Raw genomic sequence first — 25,703 nt, forward strand, 5'->3', positions numbered from 1 at the left:
TTGTTTGATTTAGAAATTCTTGTTGATGTCCTCGTTGTTGTCTGGGCGACACAGACAGTGGCGTCTGGGAGAATCGTGTTGGGGGTTGGGAAATGCAGAGGGGGTGACAGGGTCAGGGTGAACTTTCAGTCTGAGGACGCAAAATCAGGAGCTTTGATACGTTTTACATTCTTTTTTAACTTGTCACTAAACTAATGATTGATTGATTGTGTGTGTATATATATATTTTTGTATATATATATATAAATAAATCCAGTAAGTTTGGACTTATTTTAATAAAACCGTCCTGAGTGGAACTGGCTTATGAATTTAGTTCTCAGACACAAACTGCTCCCTGCAGGTTCCTCTCTTTGTGCAACAACTGTGGTCTTAAAATATCTACAGGATATTACCATAGCTGCAGTTAGTTGTGTGACGTCTCAGGGCAACTTCACCGTCAAATTAACAGAAGGGGCTTCTTGTTTTAATAGTTTAATAAAAAGAAAAATCAAGGACATTGTATAAAAGTGGAAAAGATAACAACCCAGCTCTGTGTTCAAAATGACGACATAAACGTTTGAGATATGTGGGTTACACATGAAGTTTCCACAAAGTGAAGTCAGACTAAAGCTCAGTGCATCATTCACAAGGTGTTTCCATTCTCTTTACACACTCAAATTCGACTTAAAACAGTCAGGTCCCCATACGGACACAGAAACAGGTATTTCTTGTTCTAATCATTCTTCATCTTCCTGCTGGCCTTACAGTCACAGGGAAAAACATCAGCAGGTAATGTACATTGTGATTCTTATGGAGGTTTTTTCCTCTGTGAGTGTGGTCTTACAGTTTGAGAGCACTGATTTCACATTTAGCTTTTGTAATGCTTTCACTCTAAACCCTGCACTCGCACTCAAAATATACCGTTTGTGCTTAGATTTCCTGCGCTCCAGCTCCAGCTCCACTCACGCTCACCGTGCTTCTGTGTGCTCAAACATCTCAGATTTCTCCTCTGCTCTCTGATTTTTCATGTGTCAAAATTTCACAACCAATGGAATACTGGGTGTAGTGTTGATGAGTGAAATTGTCTCACCCTCATTATGGATGTGTTAGCTTTATGTCATTGAGAGTCCTGTACAGGTAGTAAGTTTAACCAAGTTAATGCACTCACGCCCTCCACAGCTTTATCACAACACTGGCTTCCCATCAGTGTACTTGAAGACAAATTACCAGTCCAGCAGATCCCTGGTCAGTGAGGAGTAGCAAAATCAAGAAGCTTAAGTTTTTACAATATGGGAAAACTGCTGCTGCCAACCATGAAATCAAAATAGATGCTGCCCTGTTTCTTTCCCTCTGTATTTTATGGGAACAGCACCAACAAACATCGATTGTCATCACTACACCTGGCCTTCTACTGGATGGGTATTTTGACAGACAGGTTGCACAAAAAAATTATAATAAATAATCAAAGCAGAAAAAGAATCTGGGAGCAGACGTTCCATATGCTGCAGAAACATGAGCATGGGGAGAAGAGCTGAAGCTGGAGTGCATGAAATCTAAACACAAGCAAGGTATATTTGAGTGCTAATGAGTGGTTTTGAGTGAGAGCAATACAAAATGTCATTGATAAGACATGCTCTCAAAATGAAAGGTCACACTCTTTAATAAAAATAGGAAATATGCCAATAGATTCTTAAAAATTATATTCCAAAGTCTAAATGGATTCATCAAATCAAGTGGGCGTGCTCTTTTTAGTGTAGAATTCATTAAAGCAAATACTGTCTCAATAGTGCACATCCAGGCAACTGACTATCACTTCAGATGAACATTACAACTGTTTTATAAAGATCTGTCGCCAAAACTCCACTGCAGTTTCAAATGAAATCAAAATGTAAGATGACACAGATCAACAGAAAGTTGTTATGAATTCTGCAGAAGAGTCCAACATCCTGATCGGGTCTCTGTTCAGGTGGGAGTATGAAATGGGGAGGAACATCAGTAACGTGGAAACATGGAAGTCTCAGTCTGTGGTGGTGCGGCGGTACCAGAAACGAGCCCTGAAGTCATCGCTACAGGTCATGAAGCCGGGATTGGTGGGCGAGTGGACGATGCAGCGCACGATGTTGTTGTGTCCCAGAGACAGCAGGTTTTTCCTCTCAGCCGTGCGTGAGTCCCAGCAGCACAGGCTGATGGTGCGCTCGTCAGGCAGCAACACGTAGTCCTCCGTGTGGTTGAACACGCCCTGCGTGCGATGCATCTGACGTCCGCTCAAACCTGCACCTGTAACAGCAGAAAGACAGACAACACGTCACTTCACCACTACAAGGAGGGTTTTTCTTTTTATTACAGCTCAGCGATCATGATAGAGCTTCTCTAAAATAGCACTGATGGTTTTCTGAGATGGTATCTGACAACACGGCCTCTGGTATGAGGTGAGAGCATTCATTTGTCAGTCTTCCACAACTCAGGTGCTGACTGCAGGTCCAGGGGGAAAACATCCATCATCAAATCTGTAACTTCATCCATCATCTGTCTCCTGACAGTGATTAGCATTGAGGGATTCCTAAAGCCCTGCATAGTTCCATCTTAAATGGTTTTGAGTAAAACCGCAACTTTACTACCCTACCCATTTCCCTTATACTTTCTATTTATGTTGTACATGATTAACCTTTGAGTGTCTCTATAGTTATAATTGAGTGGAAAACCACACATTTTGGAATACAAGAGAGAAAAGTCGATTCATTACTACGCAATGACTAGATAACTGCTTCTGAGAGTTAAACAGTCTGTTATCTTTTGGGTAATTAACCGGTAGGCTTAGTAGGTACAGGACAGCTGAGGCCAGGTACTTTAACCCAAACCCACCACAACCAAATTAGCTGTGGCTTCTAGAGAAAACATGAGTATTTTGTTCCATCACTGAAACACTGCTATGTCATACATCATGACAAGAGCAGTGTCAGTAAAAAGTACCTACAGGAAATAACACATGCAGTGTAATGGAACCTGTGGTAACTTTAAAATGCACCACATCCGCACTGCCATGTTCTAACGAAAACTGAAATACTGAAGCTAATAATAATAATAATAATAATAATTATTATTATTATTATTATTATTATTATAATAATAATAATAATTATTATTATTATTGAATTATCCATATTAAGCTTTTCTGATCTGTTAGTTTGATTCTTCTACAGACTGATGTTTAATAATATGTTATAAGTGGCAGGTGATGCTACTAAATAGAAGCACTTCTTCACTAACTGGCTAGGGGGCACTGCTTTCTACCTTTGTCCACACAGGTTAATGAACATCCAGAGCATCAACCCTGAATGTCAGTTTGGTGAGGACGGGTCAGTATAAAGGAAACTGATAAAAAATGGGGTTCAGCAAAGGTTTTTAGATCGAAAGGTCAGCTTATATGTTGCATGATGTTGAATGATTCTTTACTAACATGTTATGAACAGGCTTATATATTTAGAGGTTTTCAGACACTGTTTTCTGTGCTACAGGTGGAATAGCTGAGCTCTGTGCTGCCAATACTACAGTCTGCAGACACAAGACACATCAGATTCTGTTGCCTTTAAATGTTTTTTGACTTCAGTTGCATTTTTCAACGTCTCCTCAATTGTGATTATTGTCTCAACATTATACATTTACCATTTGTGTGTGTGTGTGTGTGTTTATACACAGTATCCATTTTTACAGTTATTTTTCAGTTTGTGTACAGTAGATACTCACAATGTGGTTAGTTTTCAGATATAAGGGATCTATACTATATATCTGTTAGCGTGGTTCTTTTGCTGCAATGATGATTTTCCTGCATGGGACTAATAGTTTCTTATCATCATTTTGTTTTAAAACAACAAGATAGTGTTTTTCTTGTTAAAGGCACGAGCAGTGAGCCCATGTATGGATAGCATTGGGAGCAGAGATAATATATTCTGACTGCTCCAAGCTACTTTTTTGTTTTCTTTTTCAAATACATTGTTGATTGGTATCATATCATAGCTCATTATCTATAATACAGTAACTGATCTATTTATAATTTGCATTTTCCAGTTGCTCTGTGTACAAGATTATAGGATGATTATTCATCCCCATTTTAACTGCCCAAAAAGTTACTCTGTCTGCCCATAATAGTATTACTTTTGTTGTGACAGTTAAATTGTCTCTATATTCTGTATTCAGTTCTTGGCTGAAAAAATATGGAAATATTTGTCTAAATAATTTTCTCAAAACGTAGTAGCTTTAAATGAAAAAGTATTAAAGAAGTATTGAATTGAAGTTTAATTGAACATCAAGCTGAGCCAAACTGAATCATATCAAACCAGCCATGAATCACTCACTAATAAAAAAGGAACTGTTTACTCATTGAATCTTAACACATATTCATTGAATCATCGGATAGATGCCATCCGTCACTGTGTCAAAAAAAAAAAAAGAGTGAGGGTTGTAACAGTAACATTGTAAAACAGAAGTCATCTGTACCTGTGTACTTGACCAGCGTCCGGCCTGCAGAGATCTCCCACAGCTTCACCACGGAGTCTTTGCCACTGGACAGGATGTATTTGGAGTTCTTGGAGAAGATGGCGGAGCAAACCTCTGCGCCATCGTGGGCCTTGTCGAAGGTGGTCACGCAGCGGTTGGAGACACCATCCCAGAGCTTGATGCTCCCATCCTTGCTGCAGCTGACGTAGCTGTTGGCCGAGGGGTTGTAGCTGACACCGCTGATGGTGTCTGTGTGCTGGTCCAGCGGGTTACAGGACACAAAGCACTGGAAGGTGTTGACATCATAGAGGCGGAGGGTGGGGTGCTGCGTTCCCACCAGCAGGAAGTCACCTGATGGGTGGAAGGAGATTGAGCGCAACATTTCTGCTTCCTATAGCGAGACAGATTGAGGACAGGATTAGATTGGAACATGATTCGAGCAAAATAAATAGTTTTAGATTACCAGTTAAAACATTTAAATGTTCTCAAATTCAGCCTTGTTTACATTTGCTTAGGAAACGTCTATGCAATGAAGCATCTTCATATCATATTTATTAGAGCAGTTTTATTTGGCCAAACATAAGACAAGTGATAAAGTTGAGACATCCTGCAAACAAATTCTGACCTGTATATATTTAAACGCTCTTTTTGCTGAGGGCTTCGAGTAGTCAAACAGTTTGAGGGTGTAATCTCTGGAGCCGGAAGCCAGAATCTGTTCACTCGGATGGAAGGCGAGACAGGTGACTTCATCAACGTGGTCGTACAGTGTCCGAATCACGGGGTGATTCTCCATGTTTTGCTGAGCTGTCTCATTCATCATCACCTGACATAGAAAGAAACAAAGGGAATAGTGAGAGTGAGCCTGCTGACTTCAGGACAGTGCACCCAGATTCTCCAACCCGCCTCACCTCAATGGGCATGGCACTCTTGGCCAGCATGCGCTCGGTATCCAGGATCTTGATGGAGGCGTCAGCAGAGCCCGTGGCAATCAGCTGGCCATCGCGGCTGTAGGTGGCGACCCGGCAGGGACCCTTATGAGATGTTACATAGCAGGTCTCATACTCTGATGCCTCTGGAGACATTGACTGCATGTCAGCATCGAATTCCATATCGATGCCTACTCCTGGTGCCACCGTATCTGAGCGCCCGATGGCATACTGAACCGCACTGTCGTCATTCTCCATCCCTGAAAGAGTTTGCAACAGCACTTAGGGTAGGGCTGGGCAATATGGCCAAAAATGTATCAAGATAACAATGATCAAATTACTCTAGATATCGATAATTATCATGATTAGGAATGGTGTGACCACAGCGGACATTCAACAAGATTTCAGCGCCGGCGGCCTTACTCTACTGCTGCACTTAAAGTCATCTGCAGTATTTCCCATTAATTACCTAGACTCAACTTCTCATAATATAAAAATATATATAATAATATATATATTATTTTAAATAAATAGGTTTTAAGTTTTAAAAGAAATGAAACAGCGGCAGCAGGCAAGTTATGTAATCTGTATGTGTCTGAACACCGTGCAACACGATTACAGTGACTACCATGCCAACACTTATGATAAATGTGAAATGATTTTTTCTTTCCATTTCAATTGTATTTGTATAGTGTTCAAATCACAACATGCAATATCTGATGGCACTTTACGTAGTTAGGTCAAGATTTGACATGATTATAGAGACACCCAACAGTTCCCACAACGAGCAAACACTTGGGCGACTGCGAGGAGAAAGAAGTCCCTTATGAAGAGGAAGAAACCTCTGGCAGAAGTGGTTGGGAGGAGCGGAGAAAATGGGGAAGAGGAGAGTGAAAAAGAGGGGGAGAGAAGAGGGAGGGAAGACAGGAGAGGGAGACCAGGGGCAGTTTTGTAACCATCACGTTAAAGCTCTGTCAGACTGGTTGTTACAATGAAAATAATTAGAGGTTTATACATGGGATGATGTTATTAATGATACACTGCTTTCCAGTTAGGATTAAACCCCTCTGATGTATTGCTATGAATGAACTTCCTATGGCAGTGTGTGTTGTTGTTGTTTAGTCGCCCAGCCTGGACGTAGGGCCACCAGCAGCCTCAGCCCCGGAGGAGCCCTCTCACCTGTCTTCGCCAGCTGCATCAGCTGCTCAGAGGGCGACACGACGCTCGGGGGCTTCACCTCGCTGATGAGACTGTTGGCGATGCTGGTGTAGCCATCGTAGAGGAGCTGGCTGATGATGAGCTTGTACAGGTGCTGCCGGTCCTTCAGGGTCGGCTTGGGACGATACATGCTGGGTCACTGGGGCCAGGACCACACCGTCAGTGCGGACAACTTAGCTGCTGCGAGAAAACACACAAACCATGCAGACGCTTATTTGTGATAAGTGCTAATTCGTTATCAGCGTCAGCTACAGTTAGCTGCTACCACATCAAGCATAAGCTCCTAACACACCCCGTTAGCTACTTAGCTCGGACTGTACAGCGAATGAATGGAACTTTTGCTTAGCAGTGATGCTAACAGCGCTAGCTCTGCTGCTACAGTTGAGACGGAGTTAACACAGCTTAAGTTAGACGCAGGTGAAACCCGGAAGTGGCGCAGTGTGCTCGCTGTGCACAAACAACACGATGAGCTAATTACCCGCAGAGGAGGAACGTTACTCTTCTGTATTCACATGAAAGCATGAAACATATCTACCTCTGTTCTCGGATTCAATGGCGCTCCTGGACTCAACCAAAGCGTGCGTCCCGCTGTACGTAACGTGCGTCCGACGTCACCACGCTAAGAGAGGAGGCTCCCTCGTGGTGAACAGGGTTTTCATTCTAGGTGATAAAAGGGATTCATATTTATTATTAAACGTTCTACATGTTAATATAAGTGTGCAATACTAATAATATTATATATATATTGAATACTTTATAATGTTTAGCTACAAGCAAATGGAAAAATGTATCGATAAGAGGAAAGAAATGGCAAAAAACCCTGTCACATGAAACACTATCAGTTTTGTCGTCTTTGTGAAAATATATTTTCACTAAGATAGAAAAAGAAATGCCTGATGCTGCATGTTATAAAAACAGAACACAATTCTATTCTCTCTTGGTTAACAGGACTTTCAAATTTAGTTTGTAATACTTGATTTTTTAATGAAACAAAGGAAAATATCTTCTTTCTTTCCTAGTGTATGCAAAACCTATTGCCTTAATAAAAGCCTATAATTAGTGCAAGTAAAAATCTGTAAGAAATATTCAATAGGTGATTCATAGTTTAATCAGGCTGATATTTTTCAAACAAAATGCTAAATACGTCTTGTCTCTGGGTATTAAACTGAGAGGTTTGGCTGCTTCACAATAAAAAAAGAAAAAGAGGGACATAATTGTGAGTGAGTCAGATGTTGAATAATAAATAATTTGTATTAATAAAATGAATGTGAGCAAGGCTTATTTTACCCCTGTAATGGCGGCCAGTACTAATGACCCAGCAGAGGGTGCACAAGTACAGCATCTCAAAGACATGAAGAGGAAAACACACTCAGCTTCTGCTCAGGTTTTAATCTCTGCTCTGTTAAAGTAATAGAACTCTCAGCTTGAAGTTGTAAACTGTAAAATACCCTTAACCAAGCTACACTCTGACATTAGCAGCTAAGACAGTGTTAAACGTGAAAAATAAATAAGAATAATAATCTTTATGGTTATTTAGGCTGATGGGTAAAGGCACAGTGTTTGGCAGCAGGTAGCAGTGATGAGATTAGTATTGGTGTTGAAGGCAAAAGTGGGGCAAGAAACCGCTGTTCTTCAACCACTAAAAGGTAAAAGGGAACATGTAAATGGTTATAGGCCTCCAGCAATTCAACACCCACCCACACAGTCAGTTGTCACTTCCTGAATTGTGGCCAAAAAGAGACGGAAATGAAGTGTAATACATTCAGATGGATAATGGTAGCTCAGCCTGCTTTGGAGATGAGCCTCCTCAAATAATACATCTATCATTTTTCATCCAACATGCAAAAATACTCATCCAGACTCTAATAAAGTAAGCTGGATATTTCCCTTGGGCTCTTTCAGTCCTTAGACATATTGAATGACTTTGTCCATGGCAGTGCGAAGAGGCAGTGAACTTCATAGTCCTCAAAAAATGATGAAATTAGCATGTTTTAGCATTGTATTAAGACACGTGACCACTGAACTCCAAATGTGTAGTGTGTCTGACAATCAATCAGCTGTACCCACTTGGATAAATATCCAAATAATATATTTCTTTATATCTATCATCTAACAACAACATTGCTGACTGTTTCAGTGAAGACATTTGTGCAAACTGGCATTAACTACGCACATGCTTCAATTTGCAAACATTCAATCTGACTCTGCCTTAACAAATGTGAATATGCCTGAAAGTGTGTGTCCCTCCTGCAGGAGTGCAGCTATGTAAAGACAAAAAAACATGTATGGTAGGAGGTGTCTCGTTACCATGTCAACACTAACCATGCTCTCAGCAGATCAGCCTGCAGTTGCCTTGGAGACCAGCAAGAGTCTGTAGCAGTGAAAAGATATAAAAACTATTTGTTTTCTTTCAGCAGATGTCATCTGAGAATTGCACAGCCGATCCCACACGATGACATATTGTTCAAAAATGACTGTAGAGCTATGAAACATCACTTACATCATGTGGTGTTGAGGGTAAGATTATGTTGTTCTATTCATTTGTTTAGAAAAATAAAACACAGATAAGAGTTAAAGCAGCTTTATTAACTATATATTTTATGATCCATTGCAACATTCAAATGTTTGCTTGAAGCAACAAAACCACTAAAATTATCATTCATGTAACTGTGGAGCAGTTGAGGGACTTTCGCCTATTTGTCTTTTATTGGCTGAAAGCCCTAGTATCACCATACACTCTAGAATTAAGAGAAAAGAAAAAAATTACGTTATAGACATTTATCTCAGGAGCAGATGGAGACTAAAAGAAAAGTGATTATTGGTCTGAGCTACTACTTCATATGAAAGCTTATTCGGTATCTGCTGGGAATCTAAAGTTGATAACGCAAGATGTTAGCAAACAATTTCCATTTCATGAAATAATGTTATATCAGTATTGTGTGTGCATGATCAAGATGTGTGTCATATCAAATATCAAATGGTGTACCTACGCCCACAATGTGTATTTTAGGAATCACCCTGTAACAGGCCTTCTGAGGCCCCATGCAATATGTGAGAAACCCCTCGATAACTGTCTCAGGTTATTATGATCTTATAATCTGCAGCTTTCCAGACACAGAACGATGCCTTAACTATGGTGGTGCTGGCACTGTCATTACACAGGCTATGTGGACAAATATGTGTGTAAAAAGTATGTCTTTCTATAAATAATAGAAATGATCTATAAGAATAGAATCAGAATCAAACTATAAAGATGAATGTCGGATTGGGTTTTATCTTATGGTCAATAATACATCTCACTGTACTGTTCAAGAGAAACTGATCATATGTTTATTGGCTGAATGTATACTGTGTACGAAATCAGTAGTTTTTCTCATCAAATCCAGCAACAGTAAATGCAGCAATATTGTGAATAGAAATGAGACATTATAATTTCAAAAAAAGCAACTGTATGAGTGTAAGCATGTGCAGTGTGAACTGGTGTACACCCGCTGAATGCAATGGGGGCTCTGGTTGGAGCTGGGAAATTCACCCCAGCCACTCACAGTTCTCGTTCTCTGCATGAGAGAGTGAGAGCATTGCACATGCAGCCAGGCGGCCACATCAACATTGGCTTTGCTGCGCCCTTGTCTATGTGGGTGTATGAAATACAGTGTGTGGGAGGAAGTAGGTGGATGGGGGAGCGAGTATTTAAGTGAGCCAGAAGACAGGTACTGGCTCAAACTGTTGATGGTAAAGTCAGTAATTCATCCAACGTGACTGTTGAAGGTAAGCCTGCCTCTGTCACTGCACTTCCTCCAACAAAAGCCACTTTAACTTCTGCACAGCACTGTGTGTGTGTGTGTGTGTGTGTGTGTGTGTGTGTGTGTGTGTGTGTGTGTGTGTGTGTGTGTGTGTGTGTGTGTGTGTGTGTGTGTGTGTGTGTGTGTGTCTTCAATCATTTCATCTGTGCTCAGGGCCTCTGGTCTCTTCCACTCCTCCAGATCACTCTGTGTTTTCAACTTGTCCTCCGGAAGTCTTTGTCTCACAGCCACCACCCCCCTCAGCCACCCAGCCAGCCCTTCTCCTTCCCTCACTCTCCTCCTCTTTGCCTCACCACTTTCATAGTGCATCTTTTCTCTCATTTGCATTTGTTCAGCTTCCTTGTGACAGTTCATGTCAAAAGAGCTGTGTGAGAATATCAGATGGGAGAGAGCCGCACGGCCTGGATGACGGAACAGATTAAACACAGCAGGTACTCCGAAGATGGGGCTGCTCAGGTACAAGACTGTCTAAGCTGGATAATTGTAACTAATTCAAGTCAAAAGCAAGACGGTAAGTGATTTTAATATCTTTTATGAGAAAGTTTCAGTTTTTCTAAACATCTGCCCTTGACTTTCGGCCTAGTTACAGCATGTTCTGGTTTCTTGTAATGTTAATCTTAACAACACTTTGTGATGGCAACAGATTATTTCCTCTTTTCAAAGGCACCCTTTACAAAGTCAGAGCAACTAATGGAAATGAGTTGAATAGAGTAGATAAAATAAAACAAGACAGAGATTTTAATTTGAGGCAGTGCTGCAAGAAATCTGAGAAATCTAAAATATCTTCTTTTTTATTAACATTTTGATGCTCGTCAATTTTGCTATTGTACAATAAGCGGATGTATTTCCGTGCAGTTTAAATTGTTTTTGAACCCATTTAATACAAGACTCACCATTTTGAAGTGCTTGTAGGTGAAAAGGTCCCCAAAGCTCTGCATTACAGGTCCATGGCGTCCCAGCATGACATATTTACATAGCTATAGGGAAGTGAAAGCACATTACAGTAAGAGGGCAGATCTGCAGAGTAAATAATGTTAAAAAAAAGATTGAAACGCTCTGACACGGTTCTTCTCGTTTTCATCGAGAACTGAACTTGAATAGGAGCAAACTTTCCTGGGTATAACAGCACCGCAAACACTGTCTAACGTGGGCGTGCTCATGCTGTACAGCTCACAAAGATTATGCTCCGTGCCATCGGTGACTTTGTGGGTGAATTATGCAAATTCATCATACATGTAGAGGCAGCATCATAGCAACAGAAAATGAAATTTGCTCACCCTAAGATAAGGTTGTTTATCTCTTCATGTAGTTGGCTTCCCGCTTTGATTCTGCATAAATATGATGATCTGTCACGAGACAAAGCTGCTACATGCTACGGTGAATCAAGAGTTGTGCCATGTAATTGGTGCAGACTGGTGACAGAGGCAAGAGCTAATGTCAGCAGACACGTTTCATTTGGAAAGATAAAGCCTCTGATATGAGTATCTGATCTCCCTCCCTCAGCCCTCTCCTGGTGTGAGTCACTCTCCTACATCACCCCCTGCTTCTCTCCTCACATTTCTCATGTTTTTGTCTCATCTATCTCCACTGCCTGCATACAAAACATATCCTCAGAGTTGTGTCCCTACACCACCTGCTCTAGAAAGGAATCAGCAGAGATTCAATTGATTCTACTTTTCTTTTTGCTTGGTAGCCATGGGTATTATTACTCACCACACCATTATAACTTAGATCTAGATGTGTTTTTGTTTTCGTGCTGTTGTGGAAAAATGCATCTCCCTGGATTTTATCAGCATGCAAAAACCAGACTGGATTAATTCCTTTATTGGCCATCTGTCCTAATTCATTCCACATTCATTATCTGTTTTTCTCTGTTCCAATGGTGCAATAACAAAATATTCTTCAGGAATTAAGTCTAATTTCTCCTTTTAAAATTAAAGCCAAACATCCCTGCTCAGATACACTGATCTACCAGTTCTGAATCTGAGCAAAGATGAGGTCTAATGAAAACTCTTATCTTACAGGTAATTAGAGACCTGGCACTGGTACATCACGACAGCAGCAGTGTTACCATGGAGACTGGCAAGCCAGTATGTGCTCCAGTGCACATCAGCTCAGCTGCAGCGCAGACAGAGAAAAGGATGGATGTCCAGGCCCCGCTGACGGCTGTTTACATCCACACAGTGCCTGCTCTACCAGCGCAGCCTTTCCCACAGCTTCCTGCTGCTGCACGGGAACCGGCCACGCTCCATCTGACCATGCCGCCGCTCTACTCCAAGGAGACCCTTCGCTTTCTGACGCTCCACATTGCCGGTGGGCTGCATTCTTCGCCAGGGTTGAGTCCGGCAGCTGCTGCTCCTACCGCCAGACCCAAATCGGCAGGAAAGCATGTGTGTCCTCACTGCGGACGGGACTGTATGAAGCCCAGTGTGCTGGAGAAACATCTCCGCTGCCACACAGGGGAGCGGCCCTACCCCTGCACCACTTGCGGAGTTTCTTTTAAGACTCAGAGCAACCTCTACAAACATAAACGTACTCAGGCTCATGCCCGCCTCTCATCCGAGTCAGAGCAGAGCAGCCTGGGCAGCCTAGACAGCATGTCCAGCTCAACAGAGACTCATTCCTCCAGTCTGTCTCTGGATGAGCACAGTGAGGAGACGGGCAGCATGGAGAAGGATGCCACACTACCTGCTGCTGAGATTACCTGTCCAGCCAATACTACAGAGGTCTTCTCTGTAACGACACAGGGCTCCGTCTGTGAGCAGAGAGACTTGGCCCCTGCAAGACATAAAACAGATTCAAATGAAAGTGCAAAGGTAAGAAAAGTAGAGGAGAACCTGAGAATGGAAAATGAACAACCTCCTTCGACTGTTGGTCGACATCTCCCACTTCAGAGACAAAAGGCCACTGTGTTCTCCAAGCAGTGGGAGAGCTCGGTATCCAGAGGAACATCACAGAACCACGAGAGCACAGACTCAGGTTTCAGCGAGAGCAGTGACCACTACCCAAGTCCTGGTAGTGTTTTACACGACCACAGTCTGGATTCTCTTACTGAATCTAATAAAGAGCATCTTGAGGAAACAACAAACACACACACGTCTTCAGAACCAGACAAAGGTGCAAGGGAGCAGGAGCAGAAGACACTGGAGGAGCGCATATCTAAGCTGATATCTGAGAATACAGCTGTTGTAGAGGACAAACAGCTGGAGAATGTAAGGCCTCGAAAGACTGCTCTTTCAAAGCAGGGTAGCATCGACCTCCCTTTGCCATACACTTACAAGGACTCCTTTCACTTTGACATGAAGATCAGTAGGACTCCGAATGTTGGGTTGCAAAGAAACAGGAAGCCTGGACTGTACAGCTCTGTGCCCACTCAGCAGTCAACCACCATGGAGCATGGCCTCTTAACCCGCAGCAACTCCCTCCCCTTCAGCGTCACACCCCTGCAGCCTGAGAGGAGCAGCTCAACCTCTTCCTATCAGAGCAATTATGAATCACTGGTTCGCAGGGGAAGCTCAGGCCAGATCAACCCAGCAGGTTTTGCCATAAAGCCTGTGAACCAACAGTCATCCACCCACCGGCCACTGGTCAGACAGACAGCCGTAGACTGCAACCACGCAACAGACGGTCTCTTTATGAATTCATCTGTGGAGGAGGCGAGCACCGGCAGTCTCAGCTGCGATGGGAACATTTGCGGAGAGCCAAGCAACAGAAAGTTCCGGAGGAAGAAAGCTCAGAAGTTTGCCTACAACAAGTGGTACATGTACGGGGGCGGGACATTTAAGAAGCTCTACAACACAGAGAAAGATGGTGATAACAGTGTTGTCAAAGGCAGGAAATGTATGAACACAGAGCACAAGGCTTTTCAGGCGCCACAAAAACGGCTTTCATCCGTTCATAAGGAGACAGTCACAACAGGCTCAGTGATAAACATCCCAAGCAGCAGGGCAACAGTGTGCCATCCAGGCTGCTCTCCTGCCAAGACGTCCCTCGGCTCTACTGTGGATGTTAATGTAAGAACTACCCAGCTTTATTCGCCTTGCAGCTCTCTCAAGACTCCAATCCGGAGAAACCTGTCTTTGTCAATACTGCCATTACCCTCAGTTGGATCATTGGTTAGCCACCAAGCAGACAGCATGAGCAGCACAGGGGCTGGGCCTAAAGAAAAGCACAGTGATTCCATCTCTGAGCTCTGTGGAGCCCATGTTCCCTCTGATAGGAAAAAGCAGAGAACGGATGATGAATCAATTCGCCAACTTGAGATGGAGATCGCCCCAAACACACTGAGTTACCCCCCTCCCTCTGTGAGTGGCAGTGCACTTCAGCAGGATGCACACTTCAGTTATGTCAACCTCCAAAAAACCCCAAAGCACACTCAACTCAAAGGAGCTCTCTTCTCACCATGCATAATCAATGCAAGTGCACAATCGGTTAGCACCCTGCCTGTCACTTCCATCCCCTCAGCTGTCAAGACCAGCTTCCTGCCCAAGTACCAGCTCAAGTTGCCTAACGCTGGGGAACATGATTCAAATACTTCACTGCATGTTGTGGATAAACCGACAGTAACCGGTGGCTGCACCTTCACCTCTCCTACATCATCTTCTAAAACTGAGCAAACCTCACCTTCAGTCACCTATCCTGAAATCAAATTAAGTGATTCTGTCACGTCAGCGTTGATGCAAACTGGTGATTCCAAAAAGACGAATGCTCTTAATTCCAAACAAGCCCAGCTTTTCTTGCCTTGCACAGCTGCAACATTTTGTCAAGCTGAAACATCAAGATTCAATGAAAATATGACATCTAGTCTCCCTGTGGTGCACAGGCAATTTGCAGCAACCACAATAACCACAGCCTGTCTTCATGATTACCAGGAAGGATTATGCAGCACATCAATACAGCCATCGAAATCTGCACCTGTGCAGTTACCCCCCCCTGTTGCACCTGTGGTTGCAAACTTCCCTGCTATACCCCCCATAAGCACAGAAAACAATCAGACATCTGCTACTTCTATTACAACTATCTCACAGTGTCGACTTAACTCTAACCTTCCTCTATCACACTTACAGTTCTTGCCTGAAACAGACCAGTCGAACTTTGTAAACAGAGCATTTACTGGCCCAAACACCCCAAAAGTACCATGTCACATTGTACCGTTTGACCAGGTGCAACCAGCAGGTCAGAATGTGTTTCATGTTCACACAGCAGATCTCCAGATCTGCCTCCAGATCATATCCGACGAGCAGCTAGCTCTCATTGAACCACAGATTGAGCGTCATGAGGATAGCAGCCTCTCACAGAGACGTGACATGCAAGCACAGGCCGCAGAAGTGATCCAGAACAAAGCTCAAAGCTCTGCAGCCATGGAAAGAAGCAATGAGGGAACGGACCATCGACTGCAGGGGTATCAAAAGGAGTTGGACCAAAATGAATCTTTACCCACACTTAATGTGGAGAGAATAAAACCTCCACTGACTGCCCACATGACTGAACACAGAAATTCCAGACAGGCTACACTATCAGCTGAATCTAAGCCCCCTGAAGCTCCAGGCTTGACATTACACCCACACAAATGCAGTCATGTAAACACGGCCACAGAGACTCTGAGCTCTGCAAGTGATGTTATGTCAACTGCTGCTGTACGGTCAGGAAGAAACCAAACTTCAGAGGAGGAACGTGCCCTTTCTCTGAACTCCTTTCCTGAAGAGCAACCTTTCCTGGGCAGCAGGGTCAGTCAAGGTGGATTGGTTTTGCAAACACTCTCTGGTCTTTCTCCCAATTCAGTAAATCAGAATAGAAAAAGTGAACTACTGGGCAAAGAAACACAACAAAAACCTAAAAATCAAGGAGCTTCATGTGAAGCAAGCATAATGAAAACCAAGTGTGAAGCCTCTGCATACAGAAGCAGCAGGTTAGAAAGTGGAGAAACACCCTGCTCTATGCATGTTAGGTTTGATAAGGCCAGTGCTGATGAACTCTCTGGGTCAGTGTCTCCATTTTCTGTCAATAATTGCAAAGCTCCAAGAAAGCTGAACCCACATGCATCCATCTGCTGCAGCAAACCTTCAGATCCTGCATTATCAGAGACTGTGGATCCATCTAAACATGAAAACACAGGTTGTGACGGGGTGGGACCTTCAGACACTTCTGTCACTTTACCGGAAAAGACTCTCTGTGATTCACAGGATGTAATCAGCTTAGCCCACTCACAAAAACTGTTTACTTCAGAGTCCTCTAACATCCATGTGGAAAGAACCAAAGACATCCCAGCTGTGCTCACAAGTATTCAGAGCCCTACTGCAGGTATATTTTACTATTTTAATCATTTAAATCATTCATATTGTGTAGGATCTGAAGGATACAGATGCCATTGTGTAATGTTATTGATTTGACTCTGTATTAACACATTTTAGATTTAAATCTAAATAATACCAATGAGGGTGAAGGGGCTAGCGTTAGGGAAGGCGATCCCACCTCAGATTAGATTCAACTTTATTGTCATTGCAAATAGTACAAGTACAACAAAATGCAGTTTTACATCTAACCAGAAAGTACAAAAAGAAGATTAAGGTGCTGATGAGGCAATATTAGCAGGTGAACGTTTGTCTATATATACATATATGTGTGTGTGTGTGTGTGTGTGTGTGTGTGTGTGTAGGTTGAGGAGAATTTTGGTTTCAGTGGGAATTGAAACCAGGTGGATTATATTGTGGTGGATTATCATATATAGTTCCACATAGTCCCTTAATTTTAAGAGAATGCAGTTTATTTGTACACTTAAATGCAGTGTTGCTCTCACTGACAACTTTCCATCAGAGAAAGATTTCAAGACAGAAACCCAATTCCACCACAAGATGGTGGTAAATGATAACTGGTTTGTAGAGTGAAGCCCTCATCTTGACCTCTGAGTATTACAGAATCACAGAACTTAAATTCTCAGGGTTAAAACATAGACAAAATATTTAAATGGCATTTTGCTTCAAACCTCACTTTGGTGAAATAAAATAAGAAGTTTGAAGATCCATGTGGCCTTAATTAAATTTTACCCTGATTTTCCTCATTATGATAACATGCAAGCTGCCTCCTAAGTCTTCACAGAGAAAGGTCCTGCAGCATTTGAAAATGTAATTTGATCCCCATCACGGCACAAAACAGCAGTTCACTCTGTAATTTAAAGGAGCTGAGGATTACAGACAATAACAGAGATAAAAAGGTCATGTTGGGTAGCACAGGAAAAAAAGACTGCCACTGAAAGACATCCATCTACTGCCTCCTGGCTAAACTGAAACAACAAACTAAGGCGCTGGCATGAGAGAGGGAGACTGTGTGTTGCCATATGTGGCCAAAATCCCTTCTAAATATTGTCGGAGATATCAGATCTCAATGTGTCTGTCCACTTAATTCAACCAACAACCAGGTATGAACAGTTTCTAGTTGTCCTTTAAAGACTTGTCACTCACACTGGGGATCAGACACACTCACCGTAAAGTAAAATTTCCTGAATTATCTGATCAGCAGATTATCATTAGTTCTGCCAGGTTAGTTGCTACTCGACCATGACAGCATTGTTGAAGTCACTTTTAGAAAACCTTTAGCGAAAGTCCACTCTCCCCTGCTTTAGTTTTCAGGCAAATTAAAACTGACATATAAGTTTGTGGACTCACCATCCCAAAGATAACAACTGCTTTTTAATTGTTTTGATTCCCCTAGGGATTATGGAGGGAGACTGCCTGGTGGGATGTGAAGTCCAGAAGGAGCCACAGAAATGGGGACATGTAGGTGTACCTGGACAGTCAGACTGCACCGACTGGAGGCCAAAACTGAGCCAAGAGGCCGGAGAGACAACCCACCAAGGAATAGATGGGCAGAGCGGTGGAGGAGTGATGAGGGAGGATAAGAACGGAGGAATCAAGGCAGACACGGCCCCTGGACAGTTGGCCAACACAGAGTCAAACTGCAGATACACAGCTTTACCAGACATGACAGAGTTAGAGGTGAGATTGAACTTCTTCACTGGTTGCATGTTTATTCGACATGTCTGTTTTTCTGGCATTTTCAGTGTTAAAGTGTAATTGCACTTGAATTCTGCTGACTGCCTCTCTTCCAGCATATTAAGAAAATTAAGAGGAAGGTAGCAATGACTGCAAGAATGTGTGGCTATGTCAGCTGTGTCTTACTTCTGCATTTGAAGACCGATTGCGTCACAGCAGCCAGATTAGACTGTCCCATTTCGAAGGCTCCTTCAAATGCGGCCATCAAATGGTTCCCAGCCCAATTCTATCCCAAGATTCACTGCACTTCAGTGACAAACTTTTTTTTAAAGAGCTAATGGCACTGACAAACGATGAGACGTCCACTGCTTGAGTATCACACTTCAACTCAACAGAACAGATAACAGTATAAATTTAAAAAGGCATTGAAACTCTCTCGTTGTGTCAAACTTCAGCTTGAGCTTGTGACGGCGATCCCGGAAAGCTGCAGTTGACCAGACTGTCTCATTTCGTTTCAGCCTTTGCAGTCTATGAAGACCACCTTCTTCGTGGGCCAGGTAGACAGTGTCCTCCGAAGGATGCAGTCCCTGAATTGAGACACAGTGGGCTGACTGACCACGGTCCGGTAATATGGACAGTCAGGACAGTCAAGTCCTATGAGAGAGTCACTGTGTGAATACCTGGGTTGAGCTGAGCTAGTGGCTCTGCAATGAGAGGCCCTCTGGTGTGTTGTTGTGTGTAGGAGAGTGTTATAGCCTGCTAATGCTCTTCATCATCTCTAAAAAAAAACAATAACCTCTGAATATAGTAATATAGTACAGTAATCTGTGGGCCCATGCCCTTAATGCCACTGCAGATAAGTATATATATATATACAGTATATAAATGACACAAGCTCTGTCAGTGGCACTAAATGGTATAAACTTCCTGTGTGCACTGGTCATTGTTTCGGTATTACAGCCTACTGCTTGTCCAAACTTGATGAGTTATTGCTTGACCATGTCAAAATTAAACAATAATTCATCACAATGGATACAATACAAATTTCCCGGTACAGGATCATGTCAGTCTAATAATAATTATCTTTTTTCCCTCGAAAACATTTGAATACATTTTCAGTCAATAGTATTGTAAAGAGTTTAACTGAAAGTTTTATTTCAGTTAAATTTTTTGATTCATAGCCTCTTTAAATTTTCTGTTTTTCCGGTTGGAAAACGATGTTGGCAGCACTGCAGTGAAACCAGGCCAGAACCTACAGAGAGAAGAAAAAAAACCATGTGGTCAGATCTGGCGAGAGAGTGTTACTCAGACAGAGGAACCTCTCAAACTGTCTGCAAAATGCTGTTTCGGTGCCAGAATGTTCAGAAGATTTGTGGCTTGTGAGAAATGGATCTAGTATTTACTATGCACACGTTCACGAGTGAATGACTCCGGACCTGCGGTGTGTCAGTGGTGAGGCTTCTCCTTTCTGAGCTGTCTCTGGTAAAAACATTGCACCACATGTCTGAATTCAACACTGTTTGCTCAGTACGTCTGTCAGTCAATCAATGTGTTTTTGTAAAGACAGATGCTTTGAGTCATAGGCAAGTGTCATAGGTTAAAGGCCTAGTGGTTCTGTCTTACAGCACCTGTCAGGGGGCTAATGGTAAGCTGTCACGACTAAAAGACAGTCAATCTGTTCGTAAGAGCTCCAGGAGGCCTACTCCTTCCTCCCTGAGGTAAACGTGACAAAACGCAGTGTTTCTGCAAACTTTTGATGGAAATGTACTGCCAGAGAGGGTGTTCAAAGATCACCCCTCCGTTGTTTTAAGTGCCAAAGTAATGGACTTAAGGTGCTAAGGACTGAAATAATTGTCCCCATCCAGATGAAAACAACTACAGTGCATGCAATCAGCATTTATGAACGTTCTGCACTCAAGGGTCCTGGGTTAGGGGGCTTGAAAATCAGACAGACAAACTGATGCTTTATCCAATGAATTTACAGCAGATTGCACACTGTAAATCATAATGCTAGTGTCCCTGGAGATAAGGATTTTTAAATAAAGACTGAGTGCAGCAACTTTAACACTGAACCAATGAATACCTGTAGACCTGGAAATCCTAAATCCCCTCTTATCTGTCCGCAGGAAGAAACAATTATTTTAATTATCATGACTTTTCAGAGGACTAGACTAACCACTGAGCCTTGGGGTGTTGCATCACTTTCAATAGTTTCAGGAAGAAAAAAAAAACCTTCACCTCATGTGACCTGTGATTAAGGAAATCTTTTATACCGTAAAACATTGTACCATCATGGAGTTTTATAAGCATATAAGCGTGCCTCCCTCCATATAGAGCCACATGCTTTTTTTTCCATCCCAGAATACTATTATTAGAGCTTCCTTATTGACAACAGCTTTCCTACTATCCTGGTCTAAAACTGCAATTGGAATCAACAGTACTTCTTCCAATTCAGAAAAAGTTTAAGCAATAATTCAAAAATCATTTACCTTTTTCTTTCAGTTACCTTTCATAGAATATGAATATATATACAGATAAAGTTTCAAATATCTATTATCTCTTATATCTTTTATCTAAATGTTTGAACTGTTAGTGGTTTCCTTCATAGTCATTTCCATTTTTTTTTTTTTTCAGACTTCCTCACTTATCTGAAGTGATGTACTGAAAAATCTAGACACGCACATCTGCATTTCTTTTCTTGACAGTCATGTTTCAGAAATGAAATTCGTGTTTTGACAACCTGTTCAGACATTTTGTGGATTCTGGACCATATCTAACTGACAGGTATCCGGACCTAGTGTCCCACAAAATGCCTTTTGACATTTCCTTTTTGCATCCTCTTCTGCTTGAATAGGGTTCTTACATCGATATCTACATGCTTGCTTTATCTACCACACTATCATAGGTCTTAGCACAATCTTTGTGTTTCTATATGAGTTCCTCAATCACAACATAGTTTTCTTGGCTTCCCCACAAGGGGTTATGATCTCTAAAATGACTCACCCAGTAAGTAAATTGTCAAACTTAGGTTTACACATATTATTGAAATTGAGGGCACTTGCCCTGGGGAATCCAATTTCCAACTATTAAAAATATGGCATAATGACACCACTGTGCCAATGGAGGGGTGGGGGAAGTGTTTGGATCCAGAAAACAGTTTTGAAGTTCCAGGTGTAAACTGCGTTGCAGTCAAATCCAAAACAATTGAAGTAACTGGTGATAACTTCTTCAAAAGTAAAACAACAATATTTACTTCAATTGTATTGGATTTGGCTGCAACACTGTTTACCCCTGAAACTCCAAAAGTGGTGATTAGATAACGAGTGAATTTTCATTTTTGAGTGAACTATCCCTTCAAGCATTCAGGACACAGTAGCACAGCTGCCACCTGCCAACCAGGTCTACCTTTGCACAGACATTAATATCCTGGTATGTCAAAATCAAAGCTTGGTTAAGCCTGACAACTCATTTCCTAAATTCTTGTCCACTGGCAATAAGACTCCTTGGATTCCAATGAAGGATGCAATCATCATAATCATCAAAGAATTCAGCCTCACTCGTATCCCAACCCCCCTCTCAGAGGGGCGTGTCTTTGTTTGACTTGTTCTCATAAATTCATGCACTGACTAAGGGGCATGGTTCTTTAAATGGCAAGAACCTGACTGCTGCTTCAGACACAAATATCAGACCTTGATTTATTTTATTTTCCCTAGTACATACAACACATCAACTAGAAATGAAAAAAAGGTTTCCTTGTTGATTACCACTATTTCTTGATTAGCTTCAGCAGTTGGCTACTAAGACACCAATGATCCAGTCAATAGGAATCCTTTCAAAATCAAAGGAGTTACTGGACCCCCTCACCTGTTTGGTGGGGTTCTGCATAGGAGGTTTGTTGCTGATCTCTGGCCTCCTCCTTCTTCTTCTTTTACCTGACAAACTCACAAACCCTTATGACATCCTCCACCTTTACAATGTTTTAGAGTTGACACTTCACAGAAGAAGCATGGAAGTAAGATTTATTTGGGACAGAGTCACACGGCGTGCCGTGGGAAGGGTCCCATGGCTGATGGTCTTACATGCACTTTGCACAGTATCCCCTGCTGGACATATACAGTATAGCCACACGTCCATTACTTTGGCACTTAAAAACAGAGTGGTGATCTTTGAACACACTTGCTGGCAGTACATTTCCATCAAACGTTTGCATAACCAGGACATATCAATGTAAATAATAGACCACAGAATCTTGCTTCATGGTTTAGCACCACAGGGTTTCACAGTGCACACAGTAAATAATTTCAAGATTGATATCAAAATCCTAAAAAGCCTGTGTAGACAAATCAAGAATATTATACGATCCCCAATCACAAGGAATTTTTAAAAATGTATTGATTGTTCTTAAACACTGATAAAACTTTCCACAAATCATTATCACATTAACATATTGATTTGAAGGTTGTGTTGCAGCAGGTTTCAGACACAATTGTTTGAAATTTACCAAGAAAAGAGAAACACCATTGCCAGATTTTTTATTTTTTGTTGTGAAACACTTACAGCATCTTTAATACATGATCCCTACGATGAGTCAAACCACACAAGAAATTATATTTCATGAGAAATATACTTATTTTGAGCCATACACAGAGTCAAGACAGAAAAGTGTTTTCCACAGAAAAGTGATGATGAGACTGCTGTGCAAACCATCACTTCATACGCTAAGTCATTCAACTAAAGCTTTTAGCAGATATAATTGAGTGTAATAATTTATAGGTTAGTTGCAACATGTTAAAGTTAAAGTTGAAGGAAGGGAAACTTAAAAGTGCATTACTTAAAAGAACAGATATAAGCAGCAATGTCTTTGAGCAACATGTTATTTATTGTTGTGTATGAAAATATATTAAATTTAAAAAACATGTGTCTGAGTGGAAAGGTTTCCTCCCTTGGAAAACACTTAGGGACAGACTTCATACATCTGTGCGAGCCGCACAGTCTCGTGGAAGATGGAGGTTGTTTCCAATCCACCAGCTTATCAGAATGTAGCAAATATCAAAACTGCCCTGTGCAAGGAAGAATGTTGCTTACTTTTGGCAGATTTGTTTGGAAAAGTGGTGGGATTGAACTCAGAAGACTCTTAAGACCCTGATATTGAACCTCGTCCAAGAGAAAATTGTTATTTTCTTGAGGAGAAATTTGACCCAACAATAATTGTAAAGCTTTGGCCCAATATATTTTTTTCGAACAATCAGCTTTGGTGAGAGTGGAGTATAAACATGTATTGCTTGCTAACCAAATGTAAAAATCTTTAGGGTGAAGAAAAGGGAAGGCAAGGAATGAGTCACCCTGCACTGTTAACTGTAATAATGGCAGTGAATAAGGCTTAGAAGTATAAATTGTGAGAGAGAAAGGGCTTGTAGCTATACATCTTTATGTATAATCAACACGTTAAGTCAATACCATGATATTGCAGTTTTTTTCTGAAAACACTTCACTCAAATTATGGTTTTCAAAACTTTATATAAAATCTCTTTTATATATCACAAAATAGCAACACTGTCTCAAAGAGCTAATTAAATGTTTGAATGACATTTATAGCACATATATATATATATATATAGCATATATATATATAAAATCGTCACTGCAGATAAACCAGTTAGGATGAACACAAAGATTTCTAACTTCACTGTGCATCATAGACTGTTTATAAACTTCTCTGCACACAACGTCCAGCACACAAACAATACAAAGAGTATATAGTACAACTGTTTGAGGAGGACTCACTAAAGACAATAAACCATTCCAAACAGGCAGGTTTAGAAGGGGCACTGCACTAAAATATACAAATTCAAGTGTAATTGCCCAATAACTAAAACATTATGCTGTGTCAGCACGACTAGTTGAGCAAGTGAAAATATTACCATGAATTACAATGAATATTCCCATGAGATCAAAAGTTGTAGAGGCTTTAAAACTGTATATTTAAAGGAGCTGCGTAAAACAAACATATCATCTTACATGTGGACTGCTGCGCACACTCACACAATTATGAAGATTTATTTGCTTTTTGCTCATGTTTAAAACATCAGCAATCCATTAAAACAAGAACAGGACTACAGGCGGCTGACAGTATGTGCCAAAGAGGAAGGATTGCTTTCACATGATTTCAAAGTTGAGAGGACAATGACTGTATTATAGTGGTGTGTGATGGTAATATTCCTTCTCATATTCTTCTTTTATTAACAGGGACAAGACACAGAGGTGAAGGTGGATTCCTTTAAAAACTCTTGGCTATCTGAGGAGCATCTTCAGCATCTTTCCCAGACGTACTCAGGAATGTCTGAGTATCCTCCACAGAGGCCTCAGCAAGCTCTGAGCACGTCAAATAACCTTAATTTACCAGCCAGCGGCAGTGAGACTAGCCTTCTCAATTCTCCACAGCCCCCACTGGAAATGAACAACTTTTATTTCTCACAACAACACTGGGAAAGCAGCGTCGCCCGTACCAAACAAACACAGACCTTTTGCGAGTCAAATTCAAGTAAACCGATCAAAACACAGGTCCAATTCAAAGAGACACAAAATGCTTTTTCACAAGTCACTCAGCAAACGACATTTTCACACCAGGAAAAGCAGACCCTATCTGTTCAGCAAGGAAACACTGCAGGTAACACCAGCACAGCAGTAAGCCATTCTACTAAGGTAACATTAGGAAGTAACAAAACCTCAGGTCTCTCGACGGATATCAAAACCTCATGCGCCACACACCACTGCCAAGTCTCTCATTCCCTCCAAGTCAGTCAAGCTTCAGCTGGATGGACGGGAAACACTCAAACGTCAAACACCAATATGCTGGGTTATAATGCTGGGGCCCGATTAAAGCCCTTCACATACCAAGAGCCTGAGCTGGACACCGAGGATCAAGCACCACATGAGTACATAACACACAGCAGTAACTCTGGGAGAACTGACACGACCAACAAATACCAGTCTTTTTTCTTGGCTGCACAGCTTCAAGGGTCAGCCGAGAGCCTGACTGCTGGAGTGAAGCCTGTGCAGAGCTGCCAGGACTTTTCAGAAGACACCAGCAGCAGTGATGATGAAGGGAAGCTTATCATTGAGCTTTAGGGCATTTGAATTTTTATTTGCTGTTGATTTATATGTTTCACAAGCAAATCTGCTGTGGAGGCAGAGATATCAATGGTTACGTTAAAGGGATAGTTCACCGAAAAATGAAAAATTCACTCATTGTCTGCTCACCACTATGCCGATGGAGGGATGGGTGAAGTGTTTGA

The 25,703-nt window shown here is 41.7% G+C and overlaps 2 protein-coding genes across 11 annotated transcripts; one reads left to right on the forward strand and one right to left on the reverse strand.

Moving 5' to 3' along the window:
- Nucleotides 1–447: 447 nt before the first annotated feature.
- Nucleotides 448–11,333, reverse strand: cstf1 (cleavage stimulation factor, 3' pre-RNA, subunit 1). 5 transcript variants are annotated; one of them, XM_034584348.1, is made up of 6 exons: nucleotides 7,153–7,247; nucleotides 6,579–6,797; nucleotides 5,382–5,659; nucleotides 5,099–5,296; nucleotides 4,474–4,864; nucleotides 448–2,256 (listed from the first exon to the last, which is right to left on the reverse strand). In XM_034584348.1, the coding sequence occupies exons 2-6, from the start codon at nucleotides 6,745–6,747 to the stop codon at nucleotides 1,997–1,999; spliced, it is 1,296 nt and encodes a 431-aa protein (XP_034440239.1). In that variant the 5' UTR covers nucleotides 6,748–6,797; nucleotides 7,153–7,247; the 3' UTR covers nucleotides 448–1,996. The 5 variants fall into 5 exon arrangements, with proteins under 5 accessions (XP_034440239.1, XP_034440243.1, XP_034440241.1 ...); XM_034584352.1 differs by lacking the exon at nucleotides 7,153–7,247 and adding an exon at nucleotides 11,314–11,333 and having other exon boundaries at nucleotides 466–2,256; XM_034584350.1 differs by having other exon boundaries at nucleotides 466–2,256; nucleotides 6,579–6,794; nucleotides 7,153–7,218.
- Nucleotides 10,228–25,703, forward strand: znf831 (zinc finger protein 831). Of its 6 annotated transcripts, none has more exons than XM_034584322.1 (6): nucleotides 10,228–10,385; nucleotides 10,756–10,931; nucleotides 12,445–16,720; nucleotides 18,128–18,411; nucleotides 18,927–19,033; nucleotides 24,655–24,757. In XM_034584322.1, the coding sequence occupies exons 3-5, from the start codon at nucleotides 12,493–12,495 to the stop codon at nucleotides 19,002–19,004; spliced, it is 4,590 nt and encodes a 1,529-aa protein (XP_034440213.1). In that variant the 5' UTR covers nucleotides 10,228–10,385; nucleotides 10,756–10,931; nucleotides 12,445–12,492; the 3' UTR covers nucleotides 19,005–19,033; nucleotides 24,655–24,757. The 6 variants fall into 6 exon arrangements, with proteins under 6 accessions (XP_034440213.1, XP_034440212.1, XP_034440211.1 ...); XM_034584320.1 differs by lacking the exon at nucleotides 18,927–19,033 and having other exon boundaries at nucleotides 10,229–10,385; nucleotides 12,445–15,350; nucleotides 15,381–16,720; nucleotides 24,655–25,703; XM_034584321.1 differs by lacking the exon at nucleotides 24,655–24,757 and having other exon boundaries at nucleotides 18,927–19,345.

The sequence above is a fragment of the Hippoglossus hippoglossus genome, chromosome 5 (assembly GCF_009819705.1).
Source record: "Hippoglossus hippoglossus isolate fHipHip1 chromosome 5, fHipHip1.pri, whole genome shotgun sequence".
Lineage (NCBI taxonomy): Eukaryota > Metazoa > Chordata > Actinopteri > Pleuronectiformes > Pleuronectidae > Hippoglossus > Hippoglossus hippoglossus.

What these genes read in the sequence shown, in the direction of transcription:
- znf831 (XM_034584318.1), top strand. Translation starts at nt 12,493, where the DNA reads ATGGAGACTGGCAAGCCAGTATGTGCTCCAGTGCACATCAGCTCAGCT. An exon ending in TATTCAGAGCCCTACTGCAG is followed by an intron (nt 16,721 to 18,127) that starts GTATATTTTACT and finishes TGATTCCCCTAG; the next exon opens with GGATTATGGAGGGAGACTGC. An exon ending in CAGACATGACAGAGTTAGAG is followed by an intron (nt 18,412 to 24,654) that starts GTGAGATTGAAC and finishes TTTTATTAACAG; the next exon opens with GGACAAGACACAGAGGTGAA.
- cstf1 (XM_034584348.1), bottom strand. Translation starts at nt 6,747, where the DNA reads ATGTATCGTCCCAAGCCGACCCTGAAGGACCGGCAGCACCTGTACAAG. An exon ending in GAGCGTTTAAATATATACAG is followed by an intron (nt 4,865 to 5,098) that starts GTCAGAATTTGT and finishes GTCTCGCTATAG; the next exon opens with GAAGCAGAAATGTTGCGCTC. An exon ending in GACGCTGGTCAAGTACACAG is followed by an intron (nt 2,257 to 4,473) that starts GTACAGATGACT and finishes CTGCTGTTACAG; the next exon opens with GTGCAGGTTTGAGCGGACGT.